A 26,511-nucleotide genomic window follows, 5' to 3' on the forward strand; every position below is an offset into this window, starting at 1 on the left:
AATAAATTAGTTATGTTAGTTGTAATGTTTGTTCTTCAGTAAAGCTGTGGTTGACTCCTCTGATTTTCCCGCAATACATTTGTCTGTGTTTTTATTTACCAAATGGTATCGAAGTTTTATGTTTTTACAAAAATCCCCTGGAGATGTGCACCCATGTAAGAGTCTCTTCTACCCTACACATGTCAGTACTTCCATCTTCAACATATACTAATAATATTTGATGGTGAATTTATGGTACAGGAGTCTTTTTTGCCAAGGACTTTGCCACAATAGTACAAAATCTCAAGGATAATACAAAAATCTCAAGGATATTTGTGCCCATGTAAGAATATCTTCTACCCTGCCCATGTCAGTACTTCCATCTTCAACATATACTAGTACCGTATTTTCCGGACTATAAGGCGCACATAAAAACCTACGATTTCTTCAGAAATCGTAAGTGCGGCTTATAGTCCGGTGCGCCTTATATATGGATGGAAGCGGCGGCAAAGTCTGCGTGCCGCTTCCATACATACATAAAAGGCACCGTAAGGGTGCATTCACACTACGGAACGCAGGCGTGTATCACAGCCGTATACGCCGGCGTTACAGCAGGGCTGCCGGACACTTCCCATTCATTTCTATGGGAGCCGGCATGCGAGCGCTCCCCATAGAAATGAATGGAAAAAAGCAGTCCATTCATTTCTAAGGGGACCGCTCGCATGCCGGCTCCCATAGAAATGAATGGGAAGTGTCCGGCAGCCCTGCCGTCACGCTGAAACAGAACGTGAAACTTACCGAGCGGTGCAGGGCGGGCATTCAGGCCTCCTCTTCCTCCAATGTCCTGACCACTTCCTCCGGCGCTCGCGAACTAATGGCCTGGGCGCATGCGCAATATCATAATGCTTCTACTACTGCGCAAGCGCCCAGGCCATTATCAGCGAGCGGCGGAGGAGGAGGACGGAACATCGGAGGAAGAGGAGGCCTGAATGCCCGCCCACCCTGCACCGCTCGGTAAGTTTCACAACATTACGGTTGGGCTCTATCAGCATGATTTTGCTGATAGAGACCCTCCTTGCCTGCCGAGCGCTTCCAATAGAAGCGGCTGGCACGCGGGGGGTTAAGCGGCCGCTGGCAAAGTCTGCCTGCCGCCGCTTTCAATAACATATAATGCGCACCGGACTGCGGCTTATAGTCCGGTGCGCCTTATATATGAACCGAGACGGACTATAAGGCGCTCATGGGCAATGCGGCTTATAGTCCAGTGCGCCTTATAGTCCGTAAAATACGGTAATATATGAAGGTGAATTTACATGAGTCTTGTTTGCCAAGAACTTTTCCCCAATAGTGTTTTTTGCCAAAAATTGTTTGATATTGGCATGAACCAAAAAAATAAGGCAAAAAAGCAACAAAATTTACTATAAAAACATCCTAACCAGTACACTGAAAGGTCCAATGATTTAGGTGCTTCATAAAAGGAAGGTTTAAGTAACACAACAAGCTAGCATTTGCTTTTTGTCAACAATTTGCTGGCACCTTTGGGCTGGGTTTATGCAATGTTTATTTTTCTACAAAAATATATTCAGATTATAGTTAAAATGCAAGTTATTTTATGGAAAAAAAAGCATTTAAGAAGTCTATTAAAGAGAATCTATCATTAGAAACCCTTTTTAGGCTAAGGCCCCCACATTGCAGAAATGCAGTTTTTTTGTTGCAGATTTTGCTGTGGTTTTTTTTTGAGCCCAAACCAAGAATGGCTACAAAAGGAATGGAAAATATATAGGAAGTTCTTATACTTCTACCTTTTGCCCAATCCACTCCTGGCTGTCTCAAAAAACTGCAGCAAAATCTGCAACAACAAAAAAAAACCTGCGTTTCTGCAACGTGGGGCCTCAGCCTTAAACTAAATCCATGTAGGAATAGCCTTAAGAAAGGCTATTCTTCTCTTACCTTTATTATTCTGACCTGCTTCACCGTTCCTTAGAAATATCTTCTTTCTTCCTTATGCAAATGAGTTTTCTCGCAGCAATGAGTCCCCAGTGCTGCTTGAAAACTCTCCAGCGATGGCCTCTGTCTTCTTCTACGCCTCCCGTCTCTTCTCTCGCAGCTTCTTCTCTTCAAAAAGTTCCGACTGTGCACGTCTGTCAGCCATTTTCCTGTGGCCTTTCCCATTCAGCCACAGGAAAATGTCCAATGGACATGCACAGTCGGCCATTTTTCCGTGGCCTGTCTTGCTCGGCCACAGGAAAAATGGCCGACGGACATGCGCAGTCGGCGCTTTTTGAAGAAGAGAACAGGAGCGTGAGAGAAAACTCAGAGGTGGAGAAGAAGACAGAGGCCGTCGCTGGAGAGTTTTGAAGCAGCAATAGGGAAACCCCCAGTGCTGTTTGAGCGCTGGGGAACACCCCAAGTGCTGAAAGGAAACTCATTTGCATAAGGAAGAAAGAAGATATTTCTAAGGAACGGCGGCACGGATCAGAATAATAAAGGTAAGAGAAGAATAGCCTTTCTTAAGGCTATTCCTATGTGTATTAAGTTTAAAAAGGGAATTCTAATGATAGAATCTCTTTAAAAAGAATTAAAGAAAAATGGAGGTTCCTTGCAGGTGCCTTATCTCATTTGCAGAGCTGCTATACTACTAATATAATGAAAAAAAACACCCCATAAACTAGAACACTCAGTGTTGTGTCGCCACATGAAGGCGATTGAAGATGTAAATAATAGTGGCCGTGTGACTCTCCTACCTTCGTATCCAAGCAGTGGAGCAGACCGGACCGGCAGGAGCTCAGGATAGATGGATTCAAACAATTCACAATATTATAATGAACCAACGTGGGTTAATTTGACTTAAGAACAGCGGCAAGCGATAACACGATACTGTAATAGCCTTGGTAGTAGTGGTATTGAATGCAGTCCTGTTGGTGTCTTTCCTGAGGCTAACTGCTGATCAAAAACTGATGCCTTCACAAGCCCAAGTATAAGCAAGTCCTGTCACACAGCTATGAAGAGCTAAAATGGCTGCAGGGAGTGACATGGACTAGGGCTTTGCCTAAAACCACGCCCAGAGAGTAAAAACTTTAACAAAAAGAACAAGGGCATGCAGCATGCAAGTTCTGGCCAGCAGATGGCAGCAACAACAATGCATAGAAATAACATGAAAGGGAAATAGTAATACAGGACATTTAACTAATAAGTATGAGAACAGCACACTCAGGAAACGTATTCAGACATCTGTGAACATCTTGAACTTACAGTTATTTCATAATTTTTTTTAACGTTGGGCAGTGAAAATGAAAAATGTTTTTTCCAATAAAACATCACTTTATCCCCAAGGTAATAATAGTGCACGGCTGCTATAAAAACAGATGGCGTGTGATGTGAATAGAGCATAAGAGATAGGGACAGATATCCTACCCTGCCTTCCCTTTGTCTGGAGCTGTTTCAAGGGGGGACTGTGAAGGTCATGTGTATATACGTTTTATACTTTATATACTTCAAATCCCGCGCCTGCATAGTAGCGCTTCCCTCCGGAGCGCTACTGCGCAGTACACTCGCGAACTCCCATTAAGTACAATGGTGAGTGAGTCTGTGCAGTAGCGCTCCGGAGGGAAGCGCTACTACGCAGGCGCGGGATTTGAAGACAAGAAGACGGAAGAAGACACGGAACCAGAGGGCGTCACTACAAGAAGACCGAAGAGGTAGGCGTGCCCGAAGCTGACGTCGCACCGTGCATCCCCGCCCATGGTGCACGTTCAGGTACGATTAGCATATATGTTTTAATGCTTTTATTTAAAAACGGGACCGGGGTTTAATATAACATTTACGGTGCCTGAATAGCCTTTTTAAAGGCTATTCACGCATATGTGGGGCTCTAGCAGCATAATTTTGCTGATAGAGCCCCTTTAAGTAGATAACAGGGGTCATACATGGAGGATCCCCACACACCTCAAGAAGCAAACAGGTGAGGTACAGTGAAAAAAGAGCGGTTGTGTTATTTTGATTTTTCCCGGCTGAACAAACAAAAATATATCTAATGTGTATACAGTGTTTTTTTAAGTTTTATATGTGTTCTAGGGAATTGGGAGGGATTCAAATTTGTAATGCCGAGATGAGTGTGGGAGTCTTCAATAGTCCCCCGGTGTCATGGAAATGGATCCAGCCTCAGATCTTGTTCTGGGGACCAGCAAATAGCAGCACCCATGTGCCGCCGGGAAAATGCTGCCTCGGTCTGCTTTGAGGCACTGGAGACCATATTGAACATTGAAGATTCTGCAAAAAAGAGTTCATCTCCTGCCCTGCTGGAACATCAGACCCAGAGTGTGGGTCAGTAAGAATGGCATTGAGGTCTATAAATGGACGATGCACAAATATGGACAAGTATAGCATCTGCGCCATATTTTGGAGCTCTTCACAACAACAAAAACAGCTCCAAAAACTACTGATGTATTTATGGGCCCATAGAGATAAATGGGCATATACTTTTATCCGCAATTACGGGTCATAAAAACTACAATCATGTGCATGGAGTCTTAGAGATGGTTTGGTGTGGGGTTTGTATGAAGGGATTATCTGGTCTGGGATCTGTATTTTGGGGATAGTCTTGTTTTGTGTGAAAATTTTAGGGTAGACTGAACTGAATATAAATCAGGAATAGTCTGATTTGCAGTCTCTTAGTTCAGAGCCTCTGGCAGGTCATTTTTTGTGAGTTTAGTTTGGGGTCTGGACAGTGGCGTAACTACCATGGAGGCAGCAGAGGCAGCTGCCACAGGGCCCGGGACATCAAGGGCCCGGTGACAGCTGCTACCGCTGCTATCATTATTCTCGGAGGTCTTTTCGGACCCCCGAGTATAATGATCGGGGCCCCCTGTTGGTTGAATACTTTCCACCAACAGGGGGCCCAGAAGCTGCAGCAACGGCTGAGACACAGGAGCTGCAGGTCTGGCTCCTCTCAGCGCTTCAGAACGCTCCCTCTCCCCCTCACTCCCCCCTCCCTTTCTCTGCCTGCCCTCTGCTCACCAATGAGAGGGCTGAGGAGAGCCCAGGAGGCGGGGCTTATCCCTGCCGAGCTCCTGCCGTCCTGCAAGAGAAGAAGAGGAAGAAGAAGCTGCTCCAGGAAAATGAAACTAAAGATACACAGGCAGGGCCGGCTCCAGGTTTTTATGGGCCCTTGGTCTCAGTGGGCCCCCTTGTAAAGGAGGTGGGGGAGTCGAGACACTGTGCGTTGCAGATGAAGCGAGTGACGTCATGCAGGAGGGTGGCGTCACCAACGCCATACCTCCCAATCTTTTAAAGAGCAGAAAGAGGGGCAAAATGTGCGACTGTCCTCCTACAGTCACCCGTAAATTATATGCCCCCCTCCATCTCTCCCCCAGTTTCATATACACCCTTCCTCTGCCCCCAGTTTCATGTCCCCCTCTCCATCTCTGTCCCCAGTTTCATCACGTTCTCCCCCTTCATCTGCCCACAGTTTAATGTCCCCCGTCTCTGCCCCAGTGTCATGCCGTTCCCCCCCTCCCCTTCATTTGCCCCTTCACTTTCATTGGGCCCCCTCCATCTCTGTCCCCAGTTTCATGCCGTTCTCTCCCCACCCCCTTCCCCAGTGTCATGCCGTTCCCCCCCCTTCATTTGCCCCCTCAGTTTCATTGGGCCCCCTCCATCTCTGTCCCCAGTTCCATGCCGTTCTCTCCCCCCCCTCCATCTGCCCCAGTGTCATGCTGTTCCCCCCCCCCTCCATCTGCCCCAGTGTCATGCTGTTCTCCCCCCTCCATCTGCCCCAGTGTCATGCTGTTCCCCCCTCCCCTTCATTTGCCCCCCAGTTTCATGGGCCCCCTTCATTATGTTTCACCTTAATATGTAATACAAAACAAACACTTACACTCACCTTCTATCACTCACCTTCCATCGTTCCCCCGACGCTCCTCTCTCTCTCCCTCCAATCACATACGCGATGCAGGAGCTGTGAGATCAGCTCCTGCTTAGCTCCGGACCGGCTTGCATGTGTAGGCGTGGTGCGATGACATCATCGCGCCTACACACGCAAGCCGGGCCGGAGCTTTAAAGCAGGAGCTGATCTCACAGCTCCTGCATCGAGTATGTATTCCAGCTCATCGGCGGACGGACGCCGATGAGCTGAAATTGTGACAGGCAAGTGCCGGGGGGCCCCCAGAGGCTCTGTGGGCCCCGGCACTTGCCCGACTATGCCGTGCGCTGACGCCGGCCCTGTACACAGGTACGTACTGGGGTTACTTATTAATATCAGGTACACAGGTACATACTGGGGTTACTTATTAATATCAGGCATTTGTTGTGATTACTTTTGTTTTAGTAACTCCATGTGCCTCATATTAATAGCAGTTAACCCCATCATGTCCCTCACATTAACCCCTGTGTGCCTCACCATAAGAGTTACTAATATGTGAGACATATGGGGGTAATAGTAATGAAGATACTTTATTATTACCGTATTTTTCGGACTGGACTATAAGACGCACCTAGGTTTTAGAGGAGGAAAATAGGGAAAAAAAATTTTGAAGCAAAAAATGGTAAAATATTTAATATATGGGAGTTGTAGTTTTGCAACAGCTGCAAGGCCACATTGACAGGTAACCCTGCAGCTGTACGGGGACGCATAGAGTGGGTTTTTTTGCGGGGCCAGAAGTACTTTTTAGTTATACCATTTTGGGGAATATCTATTGCTTAGATCACCTTGTATTGAAAAAAAACCCGGTGGTTTATGACATATGATTTTCTACTTTTATATATATATTCTAGGGACAGGAGGTGATTTAGAACTTTTATTTATTTCATATTTTTATTATATATTTTTAAAGCTTTTTTTTTTTTTTTTTTTTTTTTTACTATTTTATTCCCCCCGGGGACTTGAACCTGTGGTCACTTGATTGCAAGTCCCATAGACTGCAATACAACTGGGACATTGTCATAGACCCAGCCGCAATACTAATATATAGCAGTGACAGGCCTGGGAGCCTCATTAGGCTCCCGGCTGTCACCCGAACAGGTCGGCTCCTGCGATATCGCCGCGCAGGAGCCGGCCTGCAACTTTACAGGTACGGGGCCGGTGGGGACCGGCCCCGGGGGAGAAGGGGCCGCCGATACTGACCCGGCATCCGCTGTACTAGAGAGGCGGATGCCGGGGAGGGATAGACGCCGGCACAGGTGCCGGGGCCTGAGACATCGCTGCGCTCCTCTGCCCTGCATGAAGCCAGCGGCGGGGGCACGGAGGAGCGGAATAGCATCGCCCCTGCCGCTGCTGGCTTCATGCAGGGCAGAGGAGCGCAGCGATGTCTCAGGCCCCGGCGTCTATCCTTTGCCGGCATTCGCCTCTCTATTACGGCGGGTGCCAGGCGCCACATTCAGACTATAAGACGCACCCTTCTTTTCCCCCCAAATTTTGGGGAAAAAAAGTGCGTCTTATAGTCCGAAAAATACGGTACCTCCATGTCTCTCACATATCAGTAACTCTTATGGTGAGGCACACAGGGGTTAATGTGAAGGATATGATGGGGTTAACTGCTATTAATATGAGGCACATGGAGTTACTAAATTGTAATGCACATGACCAGATTTTTTTTATCCACAATTGTCCTGGTATAGCGGTCAGCGGTGACGTGACAGTATTTAGTCCTGTAGGGGCCACTAATACTGTGTGCAGGGACCACTATGGGGCATAATACTGTGTGCAGGGACCACTATGGGGGATAATACTGTGTGCAGGAGCCACTATGGGGCATAATACTGTGTGCAGGGGACACTATGGGACATAATACTGTGTGCAGGGGCCACTATGGGACATAATACTGTGTGCAGGGGCCACTGAGGGACATAATACTGTGTGCAGGGGCCACTATGGGGCATAATACTGTGTGCAGTGGCCACTATTGGGTAAAATACTGTGTGCAGGGGCCTCTATGGGACATAATACTGTGTGCAGGGGCCACTATTGGTCATAATAGAGTGTGCAGGAATGCGTAGGAGGGACTCGGTCGAGATCTTCGGTGTCGGGGGGGGGGCCCCATGTCAAAAGTTCGCCACGGGGCCCCGCCATTCCTAGTTACGCCACTGGGTCTGGAAGATAGACTTGCACATTCTCAGTCAGTGCCCTCTATTGGTGTGCATATTTGAGGCACTGGCATCCTAATTACATCATGGAAGTCAGATTTGCATATTCTTCCCATGTTCCTTTGCACAGTGGAGCGCTCATGGCTTAATAAGACTCCACACACCTAAATGGTGGTTCTCTCCTTATGGAGTGACGATATCCCCTCAATTTAGTGGGTCTGGGATACTTGTTTGTTGCATTTGTTAAAGGGATCTGTAAGCAGTACACAATTCCTAATAATATGCACTTCAGCTTCTGCAGAACCTCTTTGTCAAGAGGACGTGGAAATTTCATATCAATCAGTGATTGAATAGTAAGGGAGTCTGCCACCAGGAAAGAACAGGCGACTCTGAGCAGATTGACAAATAGTTTTGTGGTAAAAGATTCAGCAGAACTTGTCATGTATCCATCTATATCTCCATACATGGAGGGCTGAACTGCAGTATTAGATCAGCCACAAGTAGATCTCTGCATCATACCATAGGAGATCAAGAAAGAAAGGACATTGTATATATAGTGTGTAGGCGTTTTAAGCTGACCATAGGCCGCTACCTGCTGGGAATACTCCAGCAGGTAGCGGCCTATTATACAACAAAAAAAGAAGTTTTATACTTACCGATCTTGTTGTTGCTCCCGCCGCCTCCGCGATCCTCTTCTCCTGCAGGCTGACGTCTGTGTAGGCAGCGTCACTAGGCCGCCTACGCTGATACGTACTCAGACGTCTAGGTATCAGCGAGCGTCATCACGTGATGACGCCGCCCACGCTGATACCTAGACGTCTGAGTACGTATCAGCGTGCGTAGGCGGCCTAGTGACGCCGCCTACGCAGACGTCTGAACCAGCGCAGAGAGAAGCAGCTCTCCTGCGCTGGTTTGAAGTAAAAAAAAAAAAAAAAAAATGTAATAAAAAAAAAAAAGCCGCCCGTGTGCCGCCGCCCGAAGCGACCGCCTCAGGTCGCCTCATTAGAGGTGCGGCCTGTCAGGCAAGTGCCAGGGGGCCCCCAGAGGCTCTGTGGGCCCCGGCACTTGCCCGACTGCCGAGCTGACCGGGACCATTTTGCTAGGGCCGGGCTGCGGGGCCCCGCTAAGCGCGGGGCCCCGGGCGGTTGCCTGGCTCGCCCGGCCCTGGATCCGCCCCTGACCATAGACATTAGATAGATATAAGCTGTCAGATGTTTGGTCACAGGTGCATAGCTATAGGGACTACAAAGGTAATAGTCACATATAGACCCTGGTGCCTGGGGGGCCCAAAGTCCCCTTAGAGTTATACTTCAGTCTCTGATGGAAAGAGAAAATAGACAAATGAAGCAAATGAGGCTTTTCTTATGATATCAGAAGTTCTGTAAATTATAAGATAAAATATCCTACACAACTGACCATAGTTACAACAGGTTTTCTCGGAAGTTCAACCTTTTGAGCATTCAGAGCAATGCCTGGCAGTGACTTCAGAATACATGGACTCCACCAGGAGAGCGTACATTGTACTGGGAAGGGTGTGAGTATTTGGCTGACAGTTATCTAAAGTCTATGCCCAGTATTGCACAGTAGCAAACAAAAAATATTCCTGTCTGGCAGCAGATACCAGAATAGCAGAATTTTATCTCTCAGGCCATAGTAATCCAGACTTTACCATTGTCAGTCATTACTAGGGTAAGGGTGCATTCACACTAAGTATACGCTGAGCTGATTCTGAACGTAAAACACGTTCAGAATCAGCGCGTACAAAGCAGATCCCATTCATTTCAATGGGAGCCGGCATATGTGCGCTCCCCATTGAAATGAATGGGCTGCTTTTCTCCCTATTGGTTTCAATGTGATACGCACGTATACAAATCATTCCTCCTTGGTAGAAAGGGGGAAAACTTGCTCTAGCCCCACCCTTTCAAAGGTAGCTCCCTATAGATCAATGCCTGTTTTTTTCTAAAACATAAAAGGATAATATGAGAATAAAGCCAATCTCCTCCTTTCTACCAAGGAGCACTGCTAAGGAAGACATATTATTTTACCAGAATTCTTAGCAGGACATGCATAGACTAATAATTCCCTGGACACTGTATGATGACATCTCCTTATTGAGACATATTATCCAATCTAACCCATGGCTATGACCTCTCACACAACCAGCCAGTACCCAGTAACCACCAAACAGCAGTGGATGGGTTCCTCTTCTTTTTGAAGAAGTTTTTCTGACTTGGCTTTATTTCCATATTATGCCACTAGATTTCTGGAAAATCAGACAATGACTCATAGGGAGCTCTCTTCTGAAAGATGGTGATAGAGCAAGTTCCCCCTTTCTACCAAAGAGGACTGATTTGCATATTATTTTCAGAAAGAGTTTAAATAAGACCTAATTGGTGTAAAAGAGGAATTTGCTACTAGCACCACCTATTTGAAGGTAATTCCATATAGATTAATACCTGATTTGAAAAAAACCCATAGGATATAATCTGGGAATAATAACTAAGGGAGCGTTCTCGCTACCGTCGGTGTCCGACAGCTAGTGTCCGCTGCTAATGTCCGTTCAAAATCTTGTGCGGACATTAGCAGCGGACACTAGCTGTGTCCGTGACATTTTGCATTGATTTAAATGGACATCGGGTGCGTTCTTTTACAGTCCGTGTCTGTCCTTAAGTGTCCGTTCCCAAAGATGTCCGACTTTTCAAGTGGACAGCAAAAACCTACATGTCGGGTATTCTCCTCAGGGACTGCACAGTCTATTGCCTATGTCTTAGCTACCTAATGGTCCTGGAAACTTCAGTCAACACCCTTAAGCCCTGGCCACTGATTTCTTGGCCAACTGGACTATGAACTGGTATTATGGAAGTTATGGTGGTGATCTTCTCTTCTGTAAGATAATACATGAAACCTACTCTTTTAAAGAAGAGAAAATAATAGCAGCGACACTCACCAAGTCTCTAAAAAAATCTTCTGAAAACAGAGTGGTGGGACCAGCAATATGTACTCACAGGACTATTGCCATTTTACCACTATGCACTGCCTCTGGCCTTGGGTCAAATGACCATTGCAGTGGCACACCCCTGTTTTGTAGGTTCGCCGTATAGTTCCAGGTTCCACTGATACAGTGTATGGACTGGAAGCTCCGTAGAGTTTAGCGGTGGCACCAGGAACTGCAGTCCCTCTCCCATGCACTTGGATAGGAGCAGGGCTGCTAATGGCCATATACTTGGAATATGGCTTCTGGCGCCCATATTGGTTTCGGGTTTGGTCCCTAACTGATCTGATACTGATGATAGGTCATCAGTATCAAAAATGTTCTGCTAATGGGCTACCCCTTTAAGTGTATTAGAGAAGAACATGCTGGTGATACAGTTCGTAGTTTTAGAATCTGTAGTGCCTATAAATTCAGACAACACAAGCAGCACATAGCTGCAAAATAGCCATAGTCCTTTACATGCTCATTGTTGGTCCCACCACTCTGTTTTCAGATTTTAGTAAAGAAGAGTTTTTAGAGGATCGGTGAGTGGCCTGCTATTATTTTCACTTCTTTGATGGAGTGTTTCCGGTGACAATATGCTGCTGATAATAGGTTCTACTACTGTCATGACGCACAAAAGTCAGCGGTAAAACATGTTCTCCAGGTGAGTCTGGTTCAGGCAGCATGAATCCTGACAGCAAGAATCTTACCCTGGGGCCAGGGAAGAAGAAGAGTGCCTACTGAGTGACTACCTCCTGGCATCTTTATGACCGCCTTGACTAGATTGTCAGGTCTCTTCCATTTCAATCAAGCCAAAGCAGGCAGGAAGATGCTAGTACGAAGCCATCCAAGAGACCAGAGGAATATCATGAATCTTCTGGGTCCCAGTACAAAATCTGTACCAACTATAATGTAACATAGTAATTTTGGGAAGTGACAACTTCTGGGCCCGAAAAGCTTCTGGTCCAAGTTGTGACAGCACCCTCTACACCCTCTCAAATTATGCCCCTAAAGAATATACTTGTCCCCATATCTACCTTGTTTTTTAAGCTATTGCATAATTTTCTCTAAAATGCTGCAATGTTTTAGAGTAACCATAGCTGTTTGTAATAAGGCAGTCTGGTTCTGCCCCAATGAATCTCCTGACAGCATCCCTTTAAATGTTTTACAAAGTCTCATGATGATGGAGTTTAGGGAGCTTCAGATGTTGGGTTTTCCTACTTGCCCCTACCGTGTCACATGAGAAGCCATTGATCGGTGGTATGACCAGGTCGATGATAGCTTGACTTCAAGAAGTCTTCCTCCCATGCTGAATTTCTTTTTATTATTAAAGAAAATAAAGTAAAAAAAATCGCTGTTTGCAATAAGAGAGTCTGGTTTTGCCCCCATGAAGGTCCCTTTGAATATTTTACTAGGTTTCTTGGTGATGGAACTTACATAGTGCAGATATTGGGGTTTGCCTACTTGACCCTACCATGTGAGGATCTATCATATTGACTGGTGGGAGGATGAGCTCCTTCATTTGGTTCCAGAAATCTTCCACCATTTTCCCAAGATCTTTACTGAGGAGTGAGGTCCACCTAAGGTGGTAGATCAGTAGATTTTGCATGCCATGTTGAAGTTACGTAACCAAAATTCAAGTTGAAAAGGACATTTTGCAATCATGACATGGATGTGGCAAGTGGTGTAAGGTACAGAACAAAGAAAAAAATCCCATTGATTTAGTTATTTCCTTGCTTGCGCAAGATCAACACCCATATACAGGTTACTACTGCCTATATAAGAGCCTGGCTCTCCAGAGATACCTTCCATCTACCATACCATCATAGAGATAAGGATGAATCCCATTCAGGTCTCTTTCCTGGGGCTCTTGCTCTGTTTTGTTGCCCTTAGTTTATCATCAGCTGGTAAGTTAAGAAGAGTAAATTTTAGGTGTAGCCTAATCATAAGGTAGATAGATATTATATATAGTGTACTGTATGTGACATGTGAACTAGAATCTATTTCTAAAATGCCCATCATCCTAAATATATAACGTGCATTATTGATGTATCTGATGTAGTATGTGTGTCTGGTCTAATATGTAGTGATCTAATAGCATCATATTATGAAGAACCTGGAATAGTCATCTTTTAGGATCACATAATGTAGGACCTGGGTCAGAGGGGGAACTATATCCCTTTAAGGACATTGCCTTTACAGATCACTTTTTGAGCAGAGTCTTACAGGCCATAAATGCTTTGCTAAGTATTGTGATAAAAGAATATGAAAATAAGTCCTCCTTGATGGAGAAAGGAAAACTAGTGCCACCTTTTGGAAGGTAGCTCCATATAGATCAATGCTTGCTTTCATAAAACCTAGTGACATTGTCCTAAAGACATTGTATTAAAGCCAAACCAGAACAGACGTATTCATTTTGGCTTTCCAGACAATGTCATTACTCATTAGGTTTCTAGTAAACCAGGCATTGATCTATAGGGAGTTACCTTCCAAAAGATGGAGCTAGAGAATTTTTTTTTCCCCACACACTACGACAAACCCTGCAATGTAAACTGACCTGTGGCACAGAAATTACATTCACAGCATGTGAATTTATGTTGTGGATCTTCACCATGGATTCAACCATTGAGCTCAAGGACAGCCGTAGTTTCCTTCCGTATATTATCTGTAATTATCATTTTATGACTCAAAATTGCAGTCTTTGGTCCTGCTCCATTGATTTTTTGCCCAAATGCAAAAACACCCTTAGGTTACGGCTTCACATAAGGCCTCAGTGAAAAAGTGCTGTGTGACAAACCATATTGGAAAAGCATCACAGTTTTTCCCGCAGTGTTTTTATTAGGGAAACCACCATATTTTTCTGTAGTGTATGTATGGGATTGACTAGAATCTCATCCACCTTACAGGGACTGTGTAACCGTTTCTGCTACAAGAGGCCCAGCCTTAAGAACAATACAAATTATTGCACAATCTCATTGCGCAACATAACTGGAAAAATAGAAGAAAATATGCATAGGAAAGGAAAAATCTGCTTCAGTTGCCATTTGTGAGAATGAGATTCACTTACATAAACTGCTTTGTTTGTAACTTTTTTTTTCTAGGGACCTCCAAGCCTGGAGAATGCCCCCCAGAAAGGTTCTATATTAAAAGGGTTGAGTCTCATCCTATGACCTGCACATATGACAGTGACTGCCCAGGAGACAAAAAATGCTGTAAAGATAATGAATCCATATTCTGCAAGCCGCCCGCTAAAGGTCAGTATGTACCAGCAAATGGTAGAGATTTACATCGTTAAAGGACTTGTACCAGGATAAGAAAACAGCGCCACACCTATACATTGGTAGTGTCTGGTATTGCATCTCAACTCAGCTCATTCACCCTGTGTGGCACTCTTGTGTAACTGACCACTGTACACACATACATGAGGATGATCATCCTCACTCATCCAGCTAGCTATTTGTACAATCTGGTAATGTGCAAAGGGGTTGTGCAGGATTAGACATCATGCCTGATTTCTTCTTCTTGGGAAGTGACATCACGTCCGTTTTTCACATGGCCATGCTGCAACTCAGTCCTATCCATTTTAATGTAACCAATGGTCGTGAGGTTACTTTGAATTTTCTAGAGGTTTGTGTCTTTGTATTTTTTCTTTGTATGTAATTGAATGTTAGTTCATTTTTTTTGTATGTACAGAAAGGGAAGGCTCATGTCCCACAAACCCACTTCCAATCGGCACCTATGAGCCCTGTAATGATGGATGTACTTCTGACAGCGAGTGCGCTCCTGGAGCTAAGTGTTGCGTTACGAAATGTGGACGGCAATGTACGCCCTCTGTTGGAGGTAGGTTATTATTTACAAATATAGCATATTTTCCATGGCTTTTCCTTTATACATCATTGTCACCCAGCAGTTGCTATTCTATATACAATAAATTACCGATGACTATAAATGATAAGAATAATAAAATTCATTAAGAGATCACATAATACCAGAAGGCTGCAGGTGTCTTCCTATAGACATACATACTGACTCTCTGAGAATATCCAAGAGATTTCCATAAAAAGGTGAGATGTGGAAGACCAGGGAAATTTGCTGGATGTCAGATACTCACCTCTCTCCATTTCTGCATTCCTCTACAAGGGAATGTACAGTTTCAGCAAATTAGTGTTAATATTATCATGATTTTCTAGATCTCTGCTTACTGTCATTTATTCTGCCCCATTATCCTCAATGGCATGTTCTTCTCTTACCAAGCTTCAATAGCATTTTTTTCCATTAATAATGTATTGTCACATAAAAGTGTATCTCTATAATATAATATTATCTATAATATCTCACAACTAATAAAAGCAATGAATAGAATAAAGCTTTAAAGGGGGATCATTCATGTCCTCTCAGGTAGGGAGCGATATTTCCCATAGTAAAGCTGACAATGCAGTGAATTCAGCTTTTCTGGTATCTTCCCCTGTTGCAGAGATATCGGTGCAAATTTAGGCTACCAATAACTCTCAGAGGGGTCGGCCTCACAGACTCTGTTAGGGATGTTTGATGGTTGTCTTAGGGATAGCCTGTACTGGGGTATGTCTCCCCACCATATCAATACAATAATCTATCTTTCAGGTCATCCTGTTATACTGTAAGGGAGCTGCTCAATAGCCTGCTAGGTCCAGCCATGTATATAGTACTAGCTGCAATATACACAGCGTAACTTACACATGAATATACTGTAGATAGACAGGTATACACTATCCTCTGAGTGTTCCAATAAGTGTTTCAGTGCCAGTCCCTAGCCTTAGATCCCGATAACAGAGATGGCCAAAGTGCCCATACCCTATAAAACTCCCTATAAACTGACACAATTTCTTAGTTCTATTATTTTTGTTGTATTTTGATTTTTAACTTTTTTTTTCCAGAGAAAAAAGGTTTCTGTAAAGTTGAAGTCCCAACAATATATTGTTTAATAGCACAACGTTCAATTTGTAATAATGACACGTCATGCCCCAATAATGAAAAGTGTTGTCTAGGTGGTTGTGGAAATAACTGTGAGGTGCCACAAGAAGGTAAATATTCTTATCATAATTGGTGTGTACTTACTGTACTATATACACAAATGTATACATATATATATATATATATATATATATATATATATATATATATATATATATATACCCCCAGAGTATAGTAGGAAAGTAGGAATTTGGTTTTGACCTGCGCAGTCTGAACAAAGTTGCTAGGTGAACCTCACCCAATGAATCTTGTGAGTTTTGAGACTGGTGATCTCAGCTCTGAAGGCATAGAGCAAGGGACCACTGGGCATCACTCTGAAGCAATAATCAGGTTAAGGGACCTCGAGGCATGTAATCTGGCACAGTGGGCTATACTCCAGTTGGCCCACTGGGAAATTTCCCGGTGACATACATGGCCAATCGACAGTCACCACTGGAGGAACTCAGTGCAAAGAGATGTTTATACCTACCCTATTGGTAGCTTTATAAATTCATATGCACCAAGCTCTCTCCAGTGGTCTCTGTAAGCAGCCAATTTTATCTTATATTGCTTGAAAAGAAGTAGGGAATGAAATGTCGCTTCTTGGGAATATTTCTCAATGTATTTTTACCAGCTAAATAATGACACATTTGATGTTCAGATCGTATGCTTATTTATAATGTACATTAAAGTTGGGCATAGTGGGCAAGGTGGAGCACTGTATTAGCATTGCAGTTACTAGGTGCGCTGGTACCATTTGCTGAGGTGTAAATTTCGCCTAAACATCTAGAGTGGGTTTTGGGAGGAGCTGTCCTCTTATCTGCTCTTGAATGACATTTCCGTATTTCCTTATTTTAGAGAGAAGTGGTACATGTCCTCCTGTGATATATGACAGTACGATTAAGAAGATAAACCGCTGTAAATCTGACTATGACTGTGAAGCTCCTAATAAGTGCTGCGATACAGCATCGGGAAAGAACTGTACAAAGCCATGGAAGGGTATGTCCTAAACTAACTATATTCTGAGTAATAGCCCTGGTTGATGGTCAAGGGCAGCATTAAAGGGGATGTTCAGGATTTTTAAAAAAATGAGTTTGTTTCTCTCTTTGCAGCATATCCCATTGAAATATAGTGGCTATAGGGGGTATGTTCTCCCTACAACATAACAAGACAACAATATTATAAATTGTACATTGTAGCAGGGGGCCCTGTTTTGCAGAGGGCCCAGAGCTTTCATTGCTGTGACCATCAGCTCTTCTCTTTGTCATGGAGCTTCACTCTGTTGGACTTAGGGTTTCTACCTGGCCTTTAGCTCAGAACAGGGGTCAAGTTTGGTGGCAGATTCCATATACTTACTGTGGAGGAAGCCCATTCTCTTTGGACTTTGCAGCAAAACATCTTTCCCAGCTACTTTTTTTGTTTCTTGATGTTGTTATACAAGCAGTGTCATTTCACCATACTATTGTTTCATCCTTTTTTTCTAGAAGTTACAAAAGGCTAATGAGAAACTTCATCCCTTTCATTCCCAGGAGAATAAGTCAAGGTCACCCATAGGGTACACTGAAAAATGGACATGTCCCCACAGAGGACGGCCAGACCTTCAATGTGTTAATAAATGAGTTATGTTAGTTGCAGTAATGTTTGTTCTTGAGTAAAGCTGGGGTTGACTCCTGTGATTTTCCCACAATACATTTGTCTGTGTTTTTATTTACCAAATTGTATCAAAGTTTTATGTTTTTACAAAAATCCCCTGGAAATGTGCACCTATGTAAGAATCTCTTCTACCCTGCCCTTGTCAGTACTTTCATCTTCAACTTATACTAGTAATATATGATGGTGAATTTACAGTATATGAGTAGGGTTGAGCGATCGGGTTTGGAAAAGATCGGATTCCGATCGGTGATCAAGTAAATTTCACGATCGTGATGGGAATTCCGAACACGATCTCTTCTGTCGGGATCAAGGTTATGTTCCCACAATGCTTAGCTACTGGCAAATCATTGTGGGAACAGTTAACATGATGCCTGAAACTCAGGCACCATGTTAGCTATGGGCACTAATCTCATTGCTTGTTGGCAGCATCATCGCACCCCTCTATATAAGGGCGGTGATGATGCAGACGCCACCATTTTGCTGCACATACTAGCTAGGCAGAGGAGCTCAGTTGTAGCTAGGGTCAGTGTAGGCAGGTGTTTAGCTGTGCTAGTGAGGGTGTTATAGTGCTCAGACTGTATATATCTTTCACAAAAGGTTCATTTCTGACAACCAGTGGCTGCCTATAATCCAATAGGCAGTTCTGTCCTCAGATTTATATATATACCTTTCACCGAAAGGGATCCATTCATTTCTGACAACCAGTGGCTGTCTATAATCCAATAGGCAGTTCTGTCCTCAGATACTGTATGTCAGATGTGGCCGGCTTGTAGAAAGGCCCTTGATCCCAAATGTGCCCAAAGCCTAGTTGATGTCCCCAACTACCCGTCCCGACATGGTATCTGACAATGACAACAGACAACCAGGTCTTGGGGGTAGTCGTTGCTCTTTTACTAGCAGGACAAAGTAATACAAATATACAGATGGAGTAATTCTTCACTTACAATACTGTGATTCCTGCAGGTAGTATCCAGTTAAGCAGGTGATGGAGAATGGAGCAAAAATACTTTGGATAGTTTAACTAGGAGTTGCTTGAGTAGTTTAACTTGGATATACTTGTAAAGATGGCCTGTATCCAGGGGGTTAGTCCTCAACAAACTGGGTACACGTATATAACAGAGGAAACACAGGTGTTGACAGCGGGAGACCCTTAAGTTCTGTCAGACTAGCTATGGGCTCCTTAAATATATCTTTGTCCCAAAGACTTACTTGCATAGAGATACGTGTGGAGTTTCCAGATGTATGGATAACAGGTTAGTATACTTTAGTGCTTGCAGACTTGGGGCTTCAGAGGATAACACTCTCTGAGAAGAATCTTGAGCACAGAGGATGAGACATCTCTGGTTGAGGTACACTGATGCTTGGCTAACATGTCCAACTCTGCTCCACATGTGCAGATCTTCACACACCGATCAACAGGGTTTCCAACCCTCTCCAGAGACAGCTATAACTCAACTCCTCCTCCAGGACAATCAAGGGAGCTTGATTGGTTCTGAAGGTCACCTGATCATACTGGACACTCCTTTACATTAGCACACTAGGATGATGCAATCACAGACATAAATTAAAATGGAAAGTATAGGCAGGTGCAGTTCACAAAATATCCACAAGATTGTGAATTAATAGAACCCCATGTGTGCTGGCTCTAGTGAAATAAATATATACTGTATATTAAACATATAGGAAGGCATGGGGAGATACCTCTTTACTTCATATGCAAATATACATACCATCTCGGTCTGCAAGGACTATTAAAGGGAATGGGATGAGCAGGACTGGGACATTACATAGTCATGAAAATATATTTTACCGGCTATGCTTACTTTTAAAGAGGTCGTTCATGTGACTGAGACTCATGTGCTTCAATTTTTCGACTCCACGCTGTGTAGTGATTAAAAAACAATGTTTTATGGCCATTTAAGTGTTTCCTTGCTCTTTCTCTGCATTCTAAGAACTTGTATGTGTTTTTGAGTAACTTTTTTTTAGCTTTTAAAAAACAAGCTTAGAAAAAAAAACCCATAGACTTGCATTAGGTTCGGAATTGAGATCGAGATCGGGTTCGAATGGAAAATGATCGGAAATCTTAACTTTTAACTTTTAATCGATCCTTAAAAGTCAAGATCAGCTCAACCCTATACGAGTCTTTTTTTTGCCAAGGACTTTGCACAATAGTACTTTTTGTCAAACATTATGTGATTTTGGCATGAATATAAAAAAATAAAGCAAAAATAGCAACACAAATTACTATAAAAACATCCTAACCAGTATTCTGAAGGGTCCAATGATAAAAGGTTAAAGCACCCAATAAGCTAGCATTTGCATTTTGGCAACTATTTGCTGGCACTTTTTGGCTAGGTTTATTCAATGCTTTTTTTCTACAATAATACATTAGATTCATAGTAAAAATACAAGTATTTTCATGGAGAAAAGCAACATGTAAACCCACCCTTAGGGCCCCTTCACATGGAGTTTACGCTCCGCTCATTCAGACACGTATACACGAGCGCTTCAAAACACATCCCATTCACTTCAATGGGAGCACACGTGAAGGGGCCCTTAGGATGCTGCCACATGATTTACCTACTCCGGAGTGGGAAGCTGCGACTGTCGGAATCAGAATTGGTCGCATCAGAATCACGACCAAAATATGCGGTCCCGTGCCCCGTGTGAACGGGGCCTTAGGCTAAGGCCCCAGGTTTCCTCTGCGGACTTTCTGCTTCCATTATACCTAGAGCGAAATCATCAGTATTTCTGTAGGAATAAATGATATGCTGTGATTTACAAAATAGCAACAGTTTTTTTTTGCTAGAATCCTATTCACTTTGCAACGTAGTTGCCAAACTGCAGAGTTTAAGTCATGTGGGGCATGTAGGCTGAGGTCCCACATTACGCAAATGCTGCTTTTTCTGTTGCAGATTTTGCTGAGGTTTTGAGAGCCAAAGCCAGGAGTAGATTGAGCTGAAGGGAGAAGTATAAGAACTTCCTATATATTTCCCATTCCTATTATATCTGTTCCTAGGTCTGGCGCAGCGAAATCTGCAACAAAAGAAGCTGCGTTACCGCAACATGGGGCCTTAGCCTTAGGGGGCATTCACACAGAGTAACGCTGGGCATGTATCACAGCCGTACACGCCGGCGTTACAGCAGACTGCCGAACACTTCCCATTCACTTCAATGGGAGCGCTCGTAACAGCGGCGTTTACGAGCGCTCCCATTGAAGTGAATGGGAAGTGTTCGGCAATCTGCCGTAACGCCGGCGTGTATGGCTGTGATACACGCCCGGCCTTACTCCGTGTGAATGCCCCCTTAAGGTGTTTTTTCTTTTGTTGAGTCCTTGAAGGGGTTAAGCAGTTTCCTTGCTTGTGCAAGGCCAACACCCATATACAGGTAATTACTGCCTATATAAGAGCCAGGTGCCCCAAAGATACCTTACATCTACCATACCATGATGGAGAGAAGGATGAATTGCATTCAAGTCTTCTTCGTGGGGCTCTTGCTCTGTTTTGTTGCGCTGAGACTATCATCAGCTGGTAAGTTACGTAGTGTAAGTGCTTGAGCTAACCATATCCTAGGACAGATTGAGGCACAGTTATTAAGCTCCTTGTTCCTTTTGAGGTCTTTCTCTGCACTATACTTCATTTATGAAATTCCATCCCAAAGCAATTGAGCCTCTTACCCAAAAAGTGCACATGGCCTAAAAAGTCGCATCTAAATTAACATATGCACAACATTAAACAAGAGTATATAATAAATAAGCAACATGGTAAGGTAGGGTTCACACTATCATTGGATTCTGTTCAGAGTGTGTGTGTGTGTGTGTGTGTGTGTGGTGGTGGAACTGACTGTTGTCCATAAACTTCAATTTAAAAAAACTAAAATCTGCTGTCCAATATATATATATATATATATATATATATATATATATATATATATATATATATATATATATATATAATTTTTTTTTTTTTTTTTCTTTCTAACAGAAAATCCTGCATACAGGATTTCTTTTTTTTTTTTTTTTTTTTTGCGTTGTGTGACAGTGCCATGTAGAAGCTTTACTTGTGTGTATTGGAAGTGCTGGCATTTTACTGGATTTCTTCCTCAAATTCCCTTCTATTTCCAACCCTTCGGCCTCTCGGCTATCTGCTGTGGCTCTTCTGTGCTGATTTGGCTCAGATGACTGGGTCTGCAACTGAATCAACCAAGTAATCCATGGCAAGGTTGACCACAAGGCTTATTTCTGCAACTGGCTTCAATCTCAGTGGAAAATGGTGCAAACTTTGAGGGGTGGGGGACAAGAAAATGTGCATAATATAGTAAAAATTTGCCTTCGTAACCATATGTGAAAATGAGATTCTTACATAACCTGCTTTGTCTCACTACTTTGTAGAGACCCCCAAGCGTGGGAGATGCCCCCCAGAAAGGTTCTATAATAAAACAGTTCAGTCTGAGGTTAACGCCTGCATCTATGACCGTGACTGCCCAGGTGACAAAAAATGCTGTAAAGACAATGAATCCAAATTCTGCAAGCCACCTGCTAAAGGTCAGTATGTACCAGCTTATAGTAACAAATGGTAGAGATCTACATTGTTATAGGGCTTGTACCAGGATAAACAGAACATGGCTGCTTTCTCCCAGAAACAGCGCCACACCAGTACACTGATAGTGTCTGATATTGTATCTCACGCACTCTGTTACTGACCACTGTAAACACATGCATTATTTTCGGAGTTTAGTGTACCAGTCAGTCTATATTAGTGATAGTAACTTTGGCTCCAGTCTCTGAAAAGAGACGACTTTAAGGATTAGACGACCCAGCTGGCTTCTTCTTCTCAGTAAGTGATGTCACATGGCCATGCTGCAACTCCTTTCATTTTAATGGGACTGAGTTGTGGTGCTGCCATGTGACCAATGGCTGTCAGGTTACTTTCTTGAGGTTTGTCTCTTGTATTCTTTCTAATTCAGTTTTTCAGGTGTCCTTTTTGTTTTGCATATACAGTAAGGAGTGGCACCTGCCCCACAAAATCACGTAGGATCGGCACCTATGAGCCCTGTAATGATGAATGTACTTCTGACAACGAGTGCGCTCCAGGAGCTAAGTGTTGCTTTACAAAATGTGGACGGCAATGTACACCCTCTGTTGGAGGTAGGTTATTTCCAGATATAACATGTTACACAACTATTCCTTTATACATAATCACCCAGCAGTTGCTATTCTATATACAATAAATTACCCATGACTATAAATTATAAGAATAAGTCATTAAGAGATCACATAACACCAGAAGGTTGCAGGCGTCTTCCTATAGACATGCTTACTGACTCTCCAAGAATATCATGAGATTCTCATAGAAAGGCGAGATGTGTTGGACAGGGAAATCTGCTGGATATCAGATATACTCACCTCTCCTATTCCTGCATTTGTCTAAAACAGATTGTTCAATTTCAGCAGATTACTATTTATATAACGAAAAGTTCTAGAATTTTCTATTGTACTTTCTGTATCAATTCTTCACAGCTTTCTAGCTCTCTGCTTGCAGTTTAATCTGTCCCATTAATAGGATGTCTTTCTCTTGCCAAACTTAGGCCAGGTTCACACGGAGTTACGTGCCGCGAGATTTGGCACGTAGACGCCGCGTGACCCTTTGCGTGCCGTACACGCTCCCATTGAGTTCAATGGGAGCGGGGAGCGTATGCGCCGCACTAGTTTGCGGCCGTGCATTTATTCACGGCCGCAAACTAGCGCAGCGCATACGCTCCCATTGAACTCAATGGGAGCGTGTACGGCACGCAAAGGGTCACGCGGCGTCTACGTGCCAAATCTCGCGGCACGTAACTCCGTGTGAACTCCCCCTCAAATAGCATTTTTCTTTCCATGCATAATGTATTTTTACATAAAGGTACTGTGTATCTCTGTATGTCACTGCCATTTTGTTCACTATACATATATTTTACTTATATAATGTAGTGACAGATATATCATACGTATGCAGAGCAACAAGAGTAGTATTGAAGCTTGGTAAGAGAACAACCTCCATCAAGAGCAATGGAGCCTCTGCCTCGCCTATTCAGTTGACCCCACCCCCATGCGTAAATTCTCTCTAGGTTCAAGACCTGACTCAAATGTAACAAAGAAAAATTAATAGAATTTCTTTTTTTTTTTCAGTGAAAAAAGGTTTCTGTAAAGTTGAAGTCTCGACAATATATTGTTTAATAGCACAACGTCCATTTTGTAAAGATGACACGTCATGCCCCAGTAATGAAAAGTGTTGTCCACGTGGTTGTGGAAATGCCTGTGAGGTGCCCAAAAAAGGTAAATATTCATAGGCTAGAATAAGTGGTGTATGTACTGTAAAATATAATCATGACATGGTAGCTTCATTTTGTGTAAACTGGAATACCAAACTGATGGTTTTCACTTAGGGTGCATTGGGATCTGGAAATTTCCCCAAAATTTTAAGTAACCCCATTTTATAAGTGGAGTCAAGACAAGTAGACTGGGCCAGAACAAGTAGCTCCTCCATGTAAGGTGGTCCTATTTAAGTAAAGGTATAGGCAGTGGGGTCAGGGAGGCCATTAAATTGTTTAATGCAGAATCTGCCATCAATCTTAGTTGATGGACTCGGTGTAGAGGCCCGATGATGACAGTGGTTCTGGTTGGTTTTCTGCCCTCATGATGCAAAATGATGGCACCAACTTAACAGCACATGGGTTACGCTGGCATTTCTTACATCATGACTGACAACCGAGGCCCAATCACAGGAACAATGCACTGCCAATGCGGCCACTAGGTGTGCTAAACATCTACAGTGGGTTTTGAGTAGATGACCTGTTATCTGTTCTGAATATCTCTTCCATATTTCTTTTAGTGAGAAGTGGTACATGTCCTCCTGTGATATCTGACAGTGCAGTTAAGAAGACAAACCGCTGTAAATCAGACTATGACTGTAAAGCACCTAAGAAGTGCTGTAATACTGCAACGGGAAAGAACTGTACAAAGCCATTGAAGGGTATGTCCTAAAATAACTGTGTAATAAACCTGACTGATGGCCAGGGGTGAACCTTCCCCTTTCGCCGCCCGAGGCGATCTACAGAAAGCCGCCCCCCGCCGGGAGGAGAGGGTGTGGCCGAGTGGAGGGGGCGGGGCTTAGCACTGTTCGCCGGCAGAGAACTGGCCCGGAGACTGCCTGCTCTCTGCCTGAGTGTGATGGGAGGCCACTGGAGCAGCGCTGCTGCCAGTGGCCTCCCCAAACCACCGCTCGGTGCTAAGCCAGTCCAGGACAGTCCTTGTCCTGGACTGGCTTAGGGTAGCAAAAATGCCGCCCTCCCTGACATAGCGCCGCCTGAAGCGCTCGCTTCAGGTCGCCTCATGGGAGGTGCGGCGCTGCTGATGGCAAAGGACAGCATTAAAGGGAATGTTCAGGTTTAGCAATAATGGCTTTATTTTTATTTTCACATTGTTTATTGGAAAAAAAACTCAGATAAGCAAAAGTAATAAGCATCAATTAACAAACTAGTAGTAACAGTCCTGGTGCGGCAGCAACATCTAGGTCCTAGAGTAGCAAGAATACAGTAGGATTGAATATTCAATACCGTAATAAAGCTTTAGGGAACTAAGATGGGTAAGTATACTATGGAGAGAGGGGGAGTTGTGGGGAAAGATTGAAAGCAGGAGTGTCTTTTTAGACATCAGTGACTTTGTGGATGGTCTCTGATCTTAGATTGGAAATGGACAACAGACTGAATATTCCCCTCCTCCACACACCAACCATGTGACACTGTGCCCCTCAGTTGGCCGCATCTCCAGCATAGATCAGAAGTAGTTGGAAACATGGAGTGAAGGGTCTCTGGGACTCTGTGCCATCTAGAGAACAGGTTCAGTTTAGAATTGGTCTATGTACGCAGTTTGCCCCTGGTCTTGGTGTAAAAGTGAGTCAGTTGAAGATATTGCCACTTAGTGGGTGCTGAGTGGTCTGAAGGAGACGCCTGGTCCTCAAATGAGGACACAGTGGAATCTACTGGGACTTGGTCTGTGCACGGGGCCAACAACAGAGGCATGGTAGGGATGTCCAAGTTGGATAGGTGTGAATGGGCATCCGGTTTAAAAAACTTGCAGTTCTACAGGCCCCCGGTGTCTGAGCAATGTATACTGTAGTTGTGTTTAGAAGGAGGAACTTGTTCAATGGTGGGTGGGAAGCCATGAGAATTTCAATGGACACCCTGACTGGGCTCTTGGCTGATGGATGTGTACAGATGGCATGGTCTAGCTCTTCTGCCATAAAAAGGGTCTTCCACTTAGGTCTGGGGGAGGTTTGGGCTATTATGCAGTGGGGCCCAGAAACCTTTATTGCTGTGTACCCTTTTTTTTTTTCTTTTTTTTTTTTTTTTTTTTCCCCTCACCATATCATTTCATTCTTCTGTTCTAGATGGCACCACAGACAAATGAGGAATGTCATCCCTTTCATTCCCAGGGAAATAAGTCAAGGGCACCTGTAGTGTACACTGAAATATGGACATGTTCCTGTAGAGGAGGGCCAGACATTCAGCATGTTAATAAATGTGTTAGTTGTAATGTTTGCTCTTCAGTAAAGCTGTGGTTGACTCCTCACTTTCCCACAAAACAATTGTCTGTTTTTATTTACCAAGTTATATCGAAGTCTTTTGTTTTTACAAAATTCCCTGAAGATGTGTGGTCACATGCAGCATACAGGATAGACTGGAGAGGTAAGAGCTTAAAGTCTGCAGCCCTTGTGTTTCTATGACAGTACCTAGGACACATTTGTTATGACTGCCCTTGAAAAACAAGGACAATGGAGTGAGTAGGCAGATTTAGTAGT

At 43.8% G+C, this 26,511-nt stretch overlaps 1 protein-coding gene across 1 annotated transcript; it reads left to right on the forward strand.

Annotated features, from left to right (window-relative positions):
• Window positions 1-21,122: 21,122 nt before the first annotated feature.
• LOC142210086 (uncharacterized) lies at window positions 21,123-26,120 on the forward strand. The gene is made up of 6 exons (XM_075279116.1): window positions 21,123-21,204; window positions 22,065-22,217; window positions 22,674-22,820; window positions 23,841-23,987; window positions 24,544-24,684; window positions 26,101-26,120. The coding sequence occupies exons 1-6, from the start codon at window positions 21,123-21,125 to the stop codon at window positions 26,118-26,120; spliced, it is 690 nt and encodes a 229-aa protein (XP_075135217.1).
• Window positions 26,121-26,511: the final 391 nt, after the last annotated feature.

The sequence above is a fragment of the Leptodactylus fuscus genome, chromosome 6, assembly GCF_031893055.1.
Source record: "Leptodactylus fuscus isolate aLepFus1 chromosome 6, aLepFus1.hap2, whole genome shotgun sequence".
NCBI classification, from domain to species: Eukaryota; Metazoa; Chordata; class Amphibia; order Anura; family Leptodactylidae; genus Leptodactylus; species Leptodactylus fuscus.

Bases quoted from the DNA above. Each gene is read 5' to 3' on its own strand.
- LOC142210086 (XM_075279116.1), top strand. From the start codon at position 21,123: ATGGAGAGAAGGATGAATTGCATTCAAGTCTTCTTCGTGGGGCTCTTG. The intron at 22,218-22,673 runs GTCAGTATGTAC...TTGCATATACAG, and splicing joins CTGCAAGCCACCTGCTAAAG to TAAGGAGTGGCACCTGCCCC. The intron at 24,685-26,100 runs GTATGTCCTAAA...CTTCTGTTCTAG, and splicing joins CTGTACAAAGCCATTGAAGG to ATGGCACCACAGACAAATGA.